At 36.0% G+C, this 17,001-nt stretch overlaps 1 protein-coding gene across 2 annotated transcripts; it reads right to left on the bottom strand.

The window, feature by feature from the left end:
• Positions 1 to 4,935: 4,935 nt before the first annotated feature.
• LOC132616736 (protein LAZ1-like) lies at positions 4,936 to 16,234 on the bottom strand. 2 transcript variants are annotated; one of them, XM_060331359.1, is made up of 8 exons: positions 15,911 to 16,231; positions 15,756 to 15,812; positions 12,750 to 12,858; positions 9,953 to 10,137; positions 9,764 to 9,852; positions 9,080 to 9,341; positions 8,639 to 8,890; positions 4,936 to 5,673 (listed from the first exon to the last, which is right to left on the bottom strand). In XM_060331359.1, exons 1-8 carry the CDS (start codon positions 16,085 to 16,087, stop codon positions 5,332 to 5,334), a joined length of 1,473 nt encoding a protein of 490 aa, XP_060187342.1. In that variant the 5' UTR covers positions 16,088 to 16,231; the 3' UTR covers positions 4,936 to 5,331. The 2 variants fall into 2 exon arrangements, with proteins under 2 accessions (XP_060187342.1, XP_060187343.1); XM_060331360.1 differs by lacking the exon at positions 4,936 to 5,673 and having other exon boundaries at positions 8,737 to 8,895; positions 15,911 to 16,234.
• Between the last annotated feature and the right edge of the window lie 767 nt (positions 16,235 to 17,001).

Below are 17,001 nucleotides of genomic sequence, written 5' to 3'. Positions count from 1 at the left end.
TCGACAAGAGGGGTGATGGTAAGCGCCCTCCACTTTCAACCCGAAGGTTGCGAGTTCGAGTCACCAAGGGAGCAAAGGAGGGAGCTCCTGACGGGAGGGGTTAAAAGAAAAAAAAAAACAAAAAGAAAAATTAAAAAAACGAGGATCGTCAATATTATCAAAAAATCTTTTCGTATAACCTTTATTATTTAATTTTGATAAAAAAATTTAATTAGCATATAATTATAAATTTCTAATTGCAATTACTAAACTTTGAAATACTAACAATATCTCAAACTATATAATTACCCTCAAATATAGAATAACAGTACAAACCAAATACAAAATATGGATAATTAAATTATGTAATGGCTAATAGTTCATTATAAGATTCACAAAAGAGGTCAAACGAGCACACATAATTAAAGATTAAATGTGTTTAGTCAAATATTATAAGCACCAAAAATACTACTAGAATTTTCTCTTCTTTTGGTAGGGGTTGGGGGGTTGGGGGGGGGGGGGGTGTTCTTCAAGCACCACACTCTCTTGTTGTTTTGGGGAGGATAGAAAATTAACAAAATCTGGTACTAACTTTTATATTTAACTTCAATTCTCACGGAGGCGAATCCAGAATTTAAATTTTATGGGTTCAATTTTAAGATTGTTAGTATTGAACCTATTATATCTTAAAAGTTAAGGGTTCATAACTACTATATATTACACTTTTAATAATTATTTACAAATGCATTCATGCACCGAGTGGTGCTTTTTGTTACGAGTTTGGTCACTATTACTAGGGGCGGACCTAGTAAGGCCGGTGGGGATGCCACACCACCCGCACACCTCGAGCAAAACCTTGTGTGTGTATATATATATATATATATATATATATGTGTGTGTGTGTGTGTGTGTGTGTGTGTGTGTGAGTGAGTGAGTATATATATATGGGAAGTAGTATAAATATGTAAAATGGCACCCGAACCAACAAATGGTTGTTTAGTGCCACTGGTGAAGGGCTGAAAGTTGTGCCCATAACACCGGGGATCGAGTCCAACTTGCACCAATTCCTTTAAAGACTTCTCTTTTCTAAGAAGCCTACAGAAGATTCGTTTTCCTTTTTTTCTTATTTTCTTTTTCTATTTTGCTTCTTCTTTACTTTATTTTCCTTGTTTCTTCTTTTCTTTTTATTTACTTGCTGCTGGTTTTTTTTCCCTAATGAGTCACATTGACTTTTTAAAATTTTATAAATCCTTGCTTCTTTTTATAGTTCATAGTGTTTATTAAAGTTCTAGTTCTAGTTGATTAGTCTTGAGTTAGCTGATAGCTTCAAAACATAACTCTCAATTATAAATGAATAATATATTTTTGTTGATATTAGTAATACTATTGAATTTTTATGTTGTGTTTAAAATTATCATAATTATTAAATTATTTCGTTTAATCGATGTTTATATAAATCGAAAAGATGAATAACCCGAATTGCGGCAGTAGAAAAAATAAATCAAGTTGAAATCCAAAATAGTGTGACAATCGGTTTGTCAATATAAACGGATGGAAGTTGCTTCGCTCCCCAACTTGTTTAAGTCAACTGATGCATTGGGTCATTCCCTTGTTTATAGAACTAAGCTATGAAACGCGTCAAGAAAGCCGACGCTTCTGTCTTTCCACGAGTTAAAAATTGTAACAATAGAAATACTTGTAGCTAAGGTGAATAACCCGAACCGAAGCTCAAAATAAATCAAGTCAAAGGCCAAAATAGTGTGATAATCGGTCGGTCTATATAAACTGGAAGGCTGAATAACCAGAATCAAAGCCCAAAATGGACCAAATGGAAGCCCAAAATAGCGTGGCACCCGGAATCTCAAATTCCTGGATCCGCCTCTGATTGTTACACACATATACATTTATGGTTAAGTGGTACTCTTTCGAGTCATAGTTCTTGCATTGCCCTCGTGACAAAAATGTAAATGTAATAGTCTTACTTTATGTGAATATTTGTCCAGATAATTATGTTTTTATGGGCTAATTTTGTCATCCCTATTTTTTATCTTTTCTTAAACGTCTCATTTAATTGATACTACACTAACTAAAATAATAAGGTCTAATTTGGAAGAGAATAATAAATAACTATACCTAATTTTTGAAAACGTCAAGTATGTTGATAATTTGCCTAAACGACTAATAGTTGAGATCAAGAGGTATAATCAGTAAATGCTTAATTCTTGTCAAATTGGTACTGATTTGAAGTTAATTATGACAAACACACGTTTTCCTGTATAATCGACTTGGGAGCACAAGGACAAAATAAAGTGGAGGATCTGTAAGTAGTACTAATCTGGAAAATAAGGATAACTCTAATCTTATCTCCACTTATATCATGATAAACACTAGATAAGTTAGCATTGAAGTCTGTTCATGTACTGTATATCCTTTTGTATTCAGTTAGAGACTTGATATTTGTTGACCTTAAGACTTGTTTATAGCTGCATGGCAAGCACACAAAGACAGTTAATAACAACTGTTATCGGCAACAATTTGTGCTAATCTGGAAATTAATGACAACTCCCTTCCTACTAACAACCACATTGATCACAAGATAACTTAAAACTAAAGTTTAAACACATCAATTAGTGTTAAGTCAAGAACTCAAGATCCTAATTTTCATAGCTCATGCTTTGATCAGAAACTCGTCAGCTCTTTTAAAAGTGTGTGAGTCACAAAAGAAAAGAATATAGCAAGGAGTCGTTTGGTTAGTAGAATATGGGATTATAGTCCCGTGATAATTTATGAGATTATTTTATTTCATGTTTGGTACAATTTTTCATGACTGAACTAATAATTCTGAGATTGTTTATACCCAATTGTAATAGAGTACTATTTTAATATCACATATTATGTGGAATAACAATTCCAGAATTGTTTAATCCCGTAATAAAATAACAAAATGACGCATTCGCTTGTTCCCCAACGACCCCTACTAATAGACAGAGGCGGAGCTAACCTTAAAGTTGCCGCGCGGGATTGGATAGCTTTGGCCCAAACTCTGTATCTGAATTAAAAATATTCATTTAATATGTATAAATAATCTATTCAGAATTCAGTACGCAAAACAAATTAAGGTTCAAAACTAATAAACTAAATCCTAGCTCAGCCTCAACTAATTAATTGACCATTCACCTTCTTTTACCTCTTAATGGAATCAAACAAATTAGTTTATCTTGGTCAAGTTCTAATTGCCCTTCTTTTGGGGTGGTTTTTAAATTTTGCCCCTCATATTTGAAATCTTTAAATTTTGCCCTTCGGCTAAATCCCATGGGTTCCAGGTTCGAATCCCCACACAGTCAAAATTTTAAAAAAAAATCGCAAAGCAGAGTTAAATTTCGCTATGCCCCCACCGGCATACACTTGTGAAGGAATTACCAAAGTTATGCCGGACCCAGCATACTTATGCCTTATGGGCAGACTTGGCATAAGTATGTCGGGTCCGACATAACTTTGGTAATTTCTTCACAAGTTTATGCCGGGTCCGGCATAAAAGTTTGCCCATTAAAAGTATGCCTCCACCGACATAAACTTGTTAAGGAATTACCAAACTTATGCCGGACCCGACATACTTATGCCTTATGGGCAGACTTGGCATAAGTATGCCGGGTCCGGCATAACTTTGGTAATTCCTTCACAAGTTTATGCCGGGTCCGACATAAAAGTTTGCCCATTAAAAGTATGCCCCCACCGGCATAAACTTGTTAAGGAATTACCAAAGTTATGCCGGACCCGACATACTTATGCCAAGTCTGCCCATAAGGCATGAGTATGCCGGGTCCGGCATAAATTTGGTAATTCCTTAACAAATATATGCCGCGTCCGGCATACACGCGACCCAAACCTTGCCTTGCAATTTTTTTTTTAATTTATGCTTGAGCGGGGGTTCGAACTCAGAACCTCATGATTTCTGCGTGAACGCTCAGAGTTGCAATGGGAAGGCAAAGGGCATAATTTAAAGACCACAAATATGAGGGGCAAAATTTAAAGACCACCCCAAAAGAAGGGCAATCCGCGCAAAAAAATGTTCATTAGATAGGAAGTTGGAAAAGGAAATATGGGCTTCAAATTGCACACGTCAACGCATCTAACTCACGTAAAATTAGGACATTGATTTAATTATAAAAGCTTCATAAAAACAGTATAATGACAACATTTAATTGTTAAAAATATTTGAAAATCGTAATTGGAGAAAAAACTAGTTAACTTTTTTGAATATGAGAGTCTCATTTTGGATCATTGGATACTGCTTTCTCTAATTCTTGCACTTTTGAGTTGAATCAAGCACTCAGAGCTATATTACCTTTGACGATTTATAACATTCTCAAGATGGAAAAAAGCCAACTTACTTCCTCCAAGTTCTAATACACATAACTCTTAATGACATTCTTAACTAGAAGTCTCAAGTTCGAACCTTGAGAATGGAGTCGCCTTTAATACTTTAAAATGAGTCTTAATCAGCCACCAAACTAAGTGCAAAAAAAAAAAAAGAGAGAGAGAGAGAGAGCCAGATGCTGACTAAGGCTTTTTCACTTTTATCAAATGCCTTTTCCATATGTTCTGATAGGAAAAAAACACTTGGTGCATAATATTGCAGAATTAGACTAATACACTTACCTGAACGGTTCATGAACGGTTCAGCCTGAACCTATAGCCACTGAGTACATAAAATAGGCAAACAAGTACCTCCTATTTTATAAGCCTTGCACTCCTTGAGACTCTTCATTATTGTACCCATTGTAGTTATTATTTTAACATGTCTTAACAAATACAACTACCCAAGTCAAATATTGTGAGGGTGTTGTGCTAAAACACTGCAGCCTTGACATACTGCCTCGGCTATAAAGCATTCTCTTTCAATACATTACTATCAGTAAAAAGCAGGAGAAAACACCATTTGATGAGATCAATAACTGCCAAAACCACCATTTGATGAGATAAATAACTGCCATCGACTTAAATTTAATTAAGGACGGACATACATCTTCTGAAGATTCAAAACTGAATGCAAAACCTTCTATATGAGGCAGACTGATCCTGATACAATAAGGGATCATACACCGATGAGGATACATCTATACACCATTTGTAGATCATTATGTGCAACAACAATGACGAGAATGAATCTGCAAGTGCTTTCATAATGTAGCACTTGAACTCTGAAGAGAAAGCCCCAGACTGAAGCAAATACTTCAACTTTCTTGGAGCAGAAGAATGATGCCGCAGAGAGTTAAACAACTCCAAACTTACAAAGGCAGAGGCGTGCATACTGCATACAAGTCTTCTTTCTGCCTTTTTTCTTTTTCCTGACTAATCCTTAGTAACCCATCTTCGGCCACGAACTTGGATACCACCAAAGCTCTGATCACTGCTACTTTCTCCACCACTTTCTGCACTGGTATATCCAGATTTCCGACGATGCTTCTTTTTCCTTGAAGCTCCACTGTCACTAATGCTTCCATGTAAAAGGGGATCATCTATCCCACGTATGACTCTCCGTGCTGGAGATGATGTTGCAATGCAACTGTCATCCTTCGTTCGCTTCTCTTTCTCATGTTTCTTTATGTTCTGAGAGATCTTATGCAATTTTTGAATTCCTTTCTCTACAGGCTCCACTGCTTGGGTTACCGTGAATTTCAAATCATTCACTATCTGTTGAAAGTATTTGTTAACAAGGGGATCAACGATAAAAGGGAGACAGAAGAAATAAAAAATGCCAATTGTTGCAGATCCATATTTTACTTTTCACAAGATAAGTAGGAAAAGTTGGCTATAGGATCCTTTCTATCCATTCCCACTCTATTGAAGCCTATTTCCTTCCAATAGTAAATAATTTATTGTTTAAAGCAAAATACAAGTATCTAAAAATAGAGGATATCTGGATCTCACACATCTCAACACTGATATCAAGTCTAGCCAAAATACACTTGACAAACATCGAACCTAATTTTATTTTACCATGAGATTGTACGTCTTTGAAACTACTACTGTCCAATATAATTTTAGATTGATATCCTACCCTTGCTACTATCTTCCTCTATTATCTATAGCACCTATGAATCGCTACATTTGGAGGTTTACATAGGACGTGGCGTCAAACCATCTCAGGTTGACCTGTCATCCCTCTTATGATATGGCCTTTAGAGGCCTAACATTCACTGTCATACAGCTTTATTAGCCTCACAATCGTTTTATATAGCTTGCATTTCACTTAACTACATATCTTCTTATTGCATAATGTTCCTGTAGCACTCCTCCATTCAATCATCCTACGTATTACATCGTCATCTAACTAAAAGTCTAACAGCCTGTTTGGATGGGCTTATGCCTATAAGCTAAAAAAAATAAGTTGGGGTAGTCTAACTTATTTTTTTTGGCTTATAAGCTCTTTTCAGCTTATAAGCTGCTTTAGATAAGCTAAGTTAAATGGGCCCAATTATTTTTTTGAGCTTATTTTAAGCACAAAATGACTTTAAGCTGGCCAGCCAAACACTCAAAAAAGCTGAAAACAGCTTATAAGCAACTTATAAGCCAATCCAAACGGGCTCTAAATCTATAATGAATATATTTTTTTCTTACTTATACTTATCCTAAAACACATTACTATCTAATTCCTATGGTTCTTCTCCATTATTCCAACTTCTAGCCTACCCTTTCACGAGTTCCGACAATTAACACAATCATTTTTAAATAGACTGCAGCATGGAACGTATGCTATTGATTAGCTCATCCATTAGGGTAAAACAGTATGGATAGGGACAAGATGCCGGGCGATGCGGTTTGGATTATGAAAACGTCTATTTCGATTTTAACTTTTCGGATTTAAAATTACAAACCAAATAAGCTTAATTCGGTTCGGTTCTTTAGAGTTTGATTTCAGATTAGTCGGTTTGGCCACTTCAGTTTCGGTTTGAGCCTATAAGCAGGGCCGCTTCTTCTTACAAATGAGGAACCTCCAAATAAAGTATTCATGTCTAATTGCCTTAATAATTCCTCTCTACTTCAGTCGCTACCCAGCTTCAGCTATAGCGTTTTTAGAAGAGCAATAAGCGGTAATAGTGGTGAGTGGAGAAGAATGATAAATTTACTTAGGTTTAGTTATAATGAATATCGCCATTACCTAATAACTTTCACAAGCTTTCCTCGTGCTTAATGATATATCTTCCCTTTACTTCAAGGAGTTCAATTCTGAGAAATATCAAACATCCAACCTTGAAGACACTAGTGGCAGTCTAGTTCTTCATCCAAGTTCAAGTGTCAAATTTTCTTAGAAGTTCCTTCCACTAGTAGATTTTTGTTCCTTTTCTCATTTGGCTAGTTGATAACTTAAAGATTCTTTTTTTTTAAAATGAAAATTGATAACCAAAGATTCTTAGATGGGCAAATAAATCAGATTACAATTATTAATATATTTCACACACTTGTATCTAAGAATGCTCCAAGACTATTCTTAGCTTCATAGATTAGACTAACAAGTTGTCACCATCACCAACGAGCCAGAGTAAACTGGTTACCTAAGGAGAACGTGATAGCAATCACTTAGAAATCACAGTAACTGGCCCATTTTTCAGATGCACTAGAAAAACCAAATAATCACTGTAGTGATTCTGTTTTCACTTAAGCTAGAAAATGAACCTAAGATTGGCCAACCATGGTGACTCTGTGACTAATATGGTTCGTTGGAACATCGCTAAGACCGGATATCCTTTTTATCAGTTTATCCTAGTGTCAAGCATAGATCCTGCCACTTCTCCACAAGCCAAGAAGAGGCATAATGAGATAACTCAGACCACTAAGCAAAACACATCCTCCAATCCCACACCAAGAATAATATGGTGAAAGTAGGGAGACTGTCAAATAAACTAGGAAACTCAACAGTCTCCCCACAATGCAAATGTCCAATAACATAAGCAGCACTAACCAGAATCCAGAACAATTCCAAAATTTTGACATTGGCAAGAGATATTAATTCACATAGTTGGAACTGAAACAGCACTATAGGTTCAATATTCCATTTTGCTCACTTTTTGTTCCCCCTGTTCTTATCGTGGATCATATAAATCAGGACAGCCAATAATGATTATGACAGAGTTCATGGATGCTGAAAAGAAATAGGAACTTAAGAGCCCAACCACAGGTATGATCATTAGGACCCCGCTCCTGCAATTGTCAATAACCGAAGCAGGAAATTTGATTTTGGACAGCGAGGATATCTTAGAAAGTTAAGGAGCTATCCTGAAAATGGCAAATAAACTCTTTACTTCCAATATACTTCTCGGCAATATCAATAACGACATCAGTGATTCACCAATATCATGGTGTATTCCCTGGTATTAAAGAACAGAAGACAGAAGGTGCAGAAAATGCAATAGGAACCATTCCTTGGAATGTTCTCCCCGAAAAGACTATTTCACTCCCCAACTATTTAACCGTCTTTTCTTTTATTGTTACTCTCTCTCATGACAATTAGGAGTATAAGCGTCCGGATGAGACTTCAGTTGCTGAATTGAGATCTCATCATTTGTAAAACAAAGTTGTGAGGTTTTGACTCAGTGTATGGAGATTCACAGTATATAAGGTAGCTCAAACCTTTTAGCTAAGAGCAAGAGACACTTACATATTCTCGACCTCCCTTAAAGACGTCCTTAACGCTTTCTCTAATTGTCATTCCGCCCTTACTATCAATTTCAGGTTGACGAAGACGTAATTTGGTCGGACGCTCACTGTCTCTAACTTCCTCAGGATCTACTGGCAAGTCCGCAGACACATAATCCCCAAGAACAGCAACATCCCCAGTATAGCGCTCTCCCATCAGTTCGTATGGCTTTGCTGGGAAGACATAAAGATGAACTAAAGAAGCAACACCCATCTGTACTGGATGAATAAACAGAGCTGTTAAAGTCAAATTGTGGAAGCACTATCAAGCATCCCTAGACAACCGACAAAAACTTAAATGCATAACACTGCACCCAAATAGAATTATAGAAATCATAAAAGCAAATGCTTTTATAAGAATACACTATAAGTAACAAATGCATGCTCATTCCAGAACAATTACCTCGATGCATATGATGATATCTTGAATGCTGGATTTAAATTGCAAAGCTTCAGCTATTGGACTTCGAAACAAACCAAGGGTAGAGAGAAGATTTATGGCCACACCTTGCCACCAAGTTAAGAATACAATAGATTTGAACGTTAAAAACTTGTACAGCGGCTTGATGTGAGATAATTCATCCTTTGTAATGGCATAAAATTGTACTAAGCAATACAGTGCCCATGATTGACTGAAATTTAAAACCACAGCTACATAGGGATACCTAAAAAAGCAGAATTAGAGCAAGAGATAATATTAATAACATGTGATCAGCCCAGTAAGTCAAGCACAGTACTGAAATAATATTAATAACATGTGATCAGCCCAGTAAGTCAAGCACAGTACTGAAAGTTCTTCCAGATTACAATAGTTTGTAGGAGAATCTACCACGTGAATCTCTGAAAATTTTGTGCCATGAAACTTGGTGCTAATAAAGGAAGATATTTTCCTACTTTAGCGAAATGATATACAAAGGAGAGAGCTGTAAATAGATGAAACTTGCAACTTTCGAGGCATGTGCAGTAATTATCCATAAAATAACAAGAGGACTTTCTTTTTCTTTTTTCCTTCTTCTGAAAAGGTAATGATTGTAGCACAAAAGGGGCGCTAGATTTTCTGTATAGAATACTAAGAGGTATTTCTTACCCACAATTCCACTTAAAGTCTCCTTCACAATAGACACCAAAAGCTTCAAGAATCACTGCTAAAATAGCGGTAAATGTTTTTATGATCATCTACAAAGAGAATTTTGTATCACGTTAGTCACAAGGAAAAAGATGACCACAGCTTTTATGTCCTAAGGAATATAAGATCTAAGGCAAGTAACATGCTCACATATTGGACGATTCCAAATTTGATAACTTGGTAGACCCACCGACCAAGTTTCCATGGCTTTAAAAGGTAATTCATCGGAAAAAGATGCTTGACAACTCCCTTCTCAGAGCCATGCTCTAGTAGTGGCATCTTTGAAGCTGCACGTCCTTCCCTCTCCATAAATAGTATAGCCCTCTCCTCCCCACCTAAGTCACAAAATAAAATTAAAAAAAATAAATTAAAAGGGTATAAAGCAATAATTTCATAAGTAACAATCAAAAACACTTTTCAAGTAATCCAAAGTGTACATGACTTGTAAATCAAACTTCCAACACAGGTTTAATCTTGACAATCTTCCATCGGCATTTTCGTGATACAGAACTATTTAGAAAGTTCACTTAGCCAAGAAGGCATGCCAACCCTTTATATCAAAGGGTCAAACATGTGTTAACATGTGAGAGAGAAAAAGGAAAATGATTCATTGATGGAATTAGACCGCAGAGATTCTTAGATCTATTATCAAAGAAGAACAATTTACTCTATGAAAAGTCCTCAACTTGCTAAAACAAGTAAACCACATTTTTCTTTCTGTAGGCAGTAAAGCATATAAGTTACTGTCCTGAATTTAAACATTAAGCATCAAGTTGGTTGTTATAGTAAAGATAATCCCTGCATAAAATTCTGCATACACAATACGCTGTTTCATTTTATGTGACACTATTTCCTCATTTGTCCGCTCCAAAAAGAAATAACACATTTCTATATTTGGAAACAATTTATTTTAAACTTCTTATTTTACCCTTAATGAGAACATTTTACCGCCATCAAATGTTGTCTTTAATAAGGATAAAACCACACAACTGTTGTGATATGTTTAAGACCGAAGTTTCAAAAATCTTCATTTCTTTCTTAAACTCCATGCCCAATCAAAGTATGTCACATAAATTGGAATGGAGAGAGTACAATGTCTGGATGGTTGCATAAGAAAAGATAATCTCCACATAATTAATGCGATATTTTGTGGGCCGCATAAGTAAAAAGGATCTCTACATTATTAATGCAGTGTTGGGTTGGTTACATGCATAAGTTTCTTTTTTTATAACGGAGGTATCTGGACCAGCTTGCGCCACCTCGACTATGCCACCTAGAATCAACACAGGCAGGGGCGGGCCCACGTAGGCCCTTATGGGTATTCGAGCATCCATTACTTCCGACGTGAAACTCATATATTTATATCGACTATTGAATAAAATGGATAAACTAAAAGAACCAACACCAGGAGCTAAAAGAGCCATTGGGTGCATTGGTTGCCACGGCGGAGAGACAAATCCTTGTCTCACAATGCGGAAGATCGATACACACTTTTAGCAGTCTTTTTCTCGCTGATCGCTTTTTCCCCTTTCTTTTTGTTTTTTCCTTTATTTGCTTTCTTCTTTTATCTTTTTCCTTTTTTATTTTGTTACTTTGTGTAGATAAATCAAAATATATAATTTTTATGTTAGAAACATAAATTTTGGAAATAAATTTGGTGTAAGCAATAATGATATTATACATCATTTTCAAATGAAACATCGAGAATGATTGTGAACAAAGTGATCTTTTTTTAAATAATATACTCCCTCCATCCCAATTTATGTAATATAGTATGACTAGGCACGGAGTTTAAGAAAGAACGGAAGACTTTTGAAACTTGTGGCCCAAAACAAGTCATAGATATTTGTGAAGCTGAAATCATTTCATTATGGGTAAAAGGGAAACTTTTAAGTTAAATTATTTCTAAATGTTTATGTATCATTCTTTTTGGGATAGACTAAAAAGGAAAGTGCATCACATATATTGGGACTGAGGGAATAATATTTATTGGAGTTTATGTGTTGGATATTTTAACATCACTTTTTATGCACTTATACTTGGTAATCGTATTGACTGTGCACTAATGGAGTTGGATCCATAATTTAATGAGTACGGCCATAAATCTTACCGCTGAAACCCGTAACAATTTCCAAATTATATATTGGTTTAACATTTAATATTTATTGAAATTTTAGCAAATTTCTACCTATATATCTATGGTTTTTTCGCATCTCTATCTCTACGAGGTAGGGGTAAGGTCTGCGTACACTTTACCCTCCCCAGACCCACCTGTGGGATTACATTGGGCATGTTGTATATCTATGTTTTGTCGAAACGTAGTATTTAATTGAACCCATTGATTATATGTAGCATATGGATATAACCGCTAAATATTGTCGAACAATCATAACTTTAAAATCTTGATTCCGCCACCGAGCAGAGGCATCGGATAACTCTGCCACCTAGGCAGATTGGAAGAAATCATCTAGTGCTTTTGTCTTTAAAGGGATTTGAACCGTGGTCTCCGAGGTTTTCACCCACTTCATTTATCACTAGTCCATACCCTTGTGTGCTACAGCATAACTTATACGGAAGTCTTTGTAATTTTTTGAGAATAAAATGTGGAACATGAATGCTCGTACTAGTAATACGTGAATATGAGCATTTATTATTAAAATGTCCTTAAAGTGAGTAATCATTGCATAAACATTCAATGATATCACCTAGAGTTTTTGCCTCTGTTTGGATTTGAACTTGAGACCTCATAGTTCTCAACCCCACTAGGTCACACCCTTGGGTGCACAAATCATTCTATTATTATTCACAAGTTAAGAATCTCTACATTATTATTCACAACATAAAAAGAATGCCGTGCATTATAATCTATACATCACTAGTATACGAACCAACTACCCCTAAATTAAAATTTGCAAGATGAAGCTTAAGATAAGAAACATAACCATACCTAAGCATGCAACAAGATACCTCCCAAAGCAGTACATAGCAAAGGATTCATAGCAATCTCGCAATATCCCAATGTCAACACTAATTGCTGGATTGACCAATGACACAAACTGTGAAAAAGAAATGATACATTAGAAAATTGACAAGGTATATTATTGAAAGGAAATATACCTTCAAGTTGAGACAGACCAGATACTTGAAGCTGATCTTCAACAAGAATACATGCCTTTAGGCAACTATGGCATCGGTCAATGTAAGAACTCAATTTTTTTAAAGAAATATCTCGTATAAATTTCATATCTTACATGATCAGTAGAAGCAACAACAACAACAACAACATACCCAGCGAAATCCCACAATGTGGGGTCTGGGGAGGGTAAAGTGTACACAGACCTTACCCCTATCTCGGAAGATAGGGAGGCTGTTTCCGAAAGACCCTCGGCTCAAGAGAAAACACAACGAGAAAGGTTAGATAAGCACAAGCAGTTCAAAGCAAAATGCAAATGAAACTAAAGAAAGCGAATAAGTCAAATTAGAGCAGTCTGAAAAAAGGAGCAGTAGCTACCACAGATAAATAAGATAATCGAAGTACAAGAAACAACATATAGTAGCAAGAAACAAAGGACAATAAACTATAGATCGAAACAGCGACTACCTACTAGCCTTCTACCCTAAACTGAGTCCTCCAAAACCTCTTATCCAAGGTCATGTCCTCGGTAAGCTGAACCTGCGCCATGTCCTGTCTCAGCACCTCTCCCCAATACTTTTTCGACCTACCCCTACCTCTTTTGAAACCATCCACAGCTAACCTCTCACACCTCCGCACTCGGGCATCTGTGCCTCTCCTCCTCACATGCCCAAATCATCTCACCCTCGCTTCCCTCATCTTGTCCTCCACTGATGCTACTCCAACCTTATCCCGAATATCTTCATTCCTAATCCTATCTCGCCTGGTGTGCCCACACATCCATCGCAACATTCTTATTTTCGCAACTTTCATCTTTTGGACGTGAGAGCTCTTGACTGCCCAACCCCCGTACAACAAGATCGATCTCACAACCACTTTGTAGAACCTGCTTTTAAGTTTTGGTGGCACCTTCTTATCACACAGCACTCCTGAAGCAAGCCTCCATTTCAACCACCCTGCGCCAATACGATGTGAGACATCATCATCAATATCCCCATTTTCTTGTATAATAGACCCAAGATATATGAAACTTCTTTTCTTTGGGATGGCCTGGGTACCAAGCCTCACTTCCATGCCAGGCTCATGTGTCATGTCACTGAACTTGCACTGCATGTACTCCGTCTTGGTCCTACTCAACTTGAACCCTTTAGACTCCAGAGTTTGTCTCCAAACCTCCAGCTTAGCGTTCACTCCGCTGCGTGTCTCGTCGATCAAGACTACGTCATCCGCAAACAACATACACCATGGCACCTCACTTTGAATTCGCCGCGTCAGACAATCCATCACTAAAGCGAATAAAAATGGGCTAAGAGCTGATCCCTGGTGCAACCCCATCTCCACTGGGAAGTGCTCCGAGTCTCCTCCCACTGTCCTTACCCTGGTCTTGGGTACCAAGCCTGCAATGTTAAATATATGTCTTGTTTATTCAATTTAACCGATTGCAGCCCAAAGCAAAACATCTTTGCTAATGAATGTTATTATCTTATGTCTAAAGAGATGAAAGGGCCATAAAAGAACTTATTGCTACTTACATAATCGAGAATGTTGTCTTTTCTCCTTTTTTAAAAAAAAAAACAATTAACATGTTCTCTTTTAGGCCTTCAACCACTAGATACGACCCCACAAAGCCATGTTTGCTAAACCTCGAGCAGTTCTCCCGAAAACTCACCTTTAGATCAACTTTATAAGTGCTTGGCAATCTGTAGGTTATCGACTTTTATTTATGAACAATATGGATATCCTTACACCATATGTATTCCTTTTCTCCTCTATCCCTAGTAAGCTTTTGACTTTACGATATCTCGGAAACAATAATCTTGAGAAATAAGGTTATTCCTCCTTTGCCCTTACTTTCCTTTCTGTTTTGGTGTTTTAATGTGCTTACTCAATCAAACTGGTTTAAACATAAAAAGATATATCCTTCTTTTTTAAGCTTCAGAAATATAAGCATTACTGAATGTGTAAGAGAACAACTAGAAGGGCGCAACTGAACATATAGGATGTACATAAAAAGAAAAAGCACGCTCAGAAATCCTTCCTTCATAAATCAAAGTCTAAACTTAACCAACATCACCACAGTAGATTGAAAAATGAAGCTTTCTTCCCTTCAATGAACCAAAACAAAAAGACTAGACTTGAGCAGCTATAACGCAAGGTACATTCCACTAGTACGGAACATGGGATAGTACAACTTGTGCTGACTAGACATGTGATTGTGTCACTCTGTTTCCGCACTTCATTAGCCAACAAACGCAGACCAGCCCTTCAGCATTTTTTTCCTTTTTCTTCAATCAGCAATGAAGACCTACCATACGTTCTTCATTTCTCGGATGTTCTCCAAGGGCTTTACAAAACTAGTTAGGTCGAAAACGTGGAGAAGCTGAAGAACCCACAGAACCTTCACCACAAAAGGGAAGGGGGAAAAACCCTCCTACTCGCAATAGATTACTTTCATTAGTGATCAAGTCAAAATTATGGCCAAATAAACGTACTTTTCTTGTCCTTCAAGAAAGATATCAGCTATATGCCACTCCTACATTGATACAGACCACTACAATTAACAAAGAATGGAAAATTACGGCCAAATACCATTCGGCCATCTAGTTTACAAAATATGTACACAGTGTATAAAGTATACTAAATATACATACCTATACACTAGCTATACAGCGGAAGTATATAGGCAGTGTATACTTGGGCCATGTTTGGTAAACAAGATGGCCCAAGGGTATATTTATGTAAGTTTCCCAAAGGAAGTTTTTCAAATAAACCACCACAATTAACAAATAATTATTCCCTTTTTTTGGCAAAGGAACTTACTGATTCAACTGCATAACAAGGCACCATCAAAATCACACCAATCAAAAACATTTGCTCCTGCCAACACAAATCAAAATTAACTAAGTATTTTTTTATCCACAACAAATATAGATAGAATTCTTCAATTAAGAAAGAAAAAAAAAAAAAAGACAAACCTCAGGGTTTTTGTAAGAAGAGAGATGTTCAAAGAGAAGATACATAGAGAGTGTTAAAGTGATAACAACAAAGACACCACCAACTAGTGTTGCCCATACAGGTGGTGAGTAATTATTATTAATAAGGCCATTTATGACCCGATTCAAATGCTCCGATAATACTATTATCCCTTGCATCAGCTATGATTTTAGGGATTCCGATAAAAGCCTTGATTGATCAGAGCTCATATGATGAATTTTTTGGTAAATAATATTTGAAGTTTGGAGAGTTGAATTTTAAATGATTGGTTTGAAGCTGCTCCTGATAATTGTGTTTTCCATATTCCATGTTTTTTTTTCGTATTTATTATTTGGTCCCTTTAATTTTATTCTTACTCTCTCCGTCTCAAATAATTTATCCATTTTTGTTTTACCCTATATATTAATTAGAAGGGATTTTTAACTAATATTATTTTTATTTATGTTTAAGTTATAATCTTTTCATTAAATGTTTATTTCATTTATGTGTCATTTTCATTAATGATAGAATTCTACTAAAGAAAAAATTAATTAGTTATGCCTTCAATTTATAAAGATTTTAGGTAAAAGTTAAAATAATAAGTATTCAAAAAGTTGAAGTTTGGAGAGTTGAATTTTAAATGATTGGCTTGAAGCTCCTCCTGATAACTGGTTGCTAAATTCGATGTTTTTTCGAACTTTTCGTATTTATGATTTGGCCCCTTGAATTTTATTGTTATCAATTTGTCATCATCAGTGAACAGAAACGGTCTTCATTCTATTTGGAATTTCCGAGTTTCGAAGGGGCCAACAAAAATTGAATGGATAAAGACTCAAACATTATGAAGAACCTAGCCAACTATGCGCACGGGCTCAACATAATTAATTTAGTTACTCGCTTTAATTAGTCTCTATGATTTATATATTTGCAAAGGCTATCGTGATTTTCCTTTTTTTTTTTTTGAATCAAAACTACCAAGCATATTGCCTGATAGTGCTTTATTAAAAAGCGAGTTCTGTACAAAAGCTAAAAATGCAGAAAATAAAAGAATATAATGCATGAATCCAAACTAAAGGAAATCTAAAAGCTTGTC

This window comes from Lycium barbarum, chromosome 11 (assembly GCF_019175385.1).
Source record: "Lycium barbarum isolate Lr01 chromosome 11, ASM1917538v2, whole genome shotgun sequence".
Lineage (NCBI taxonomy): Eukaryota > Viridiplantae > Streptophyta > Magnoliopsida > Solanales > Solanaceae > Lycium > Lycium barbarum.
The sequence above is the reverse complement of the archived record's forward strand: the minus strand, read 5'-3'. Positions and strand labels throughout refer to the sequence as shown.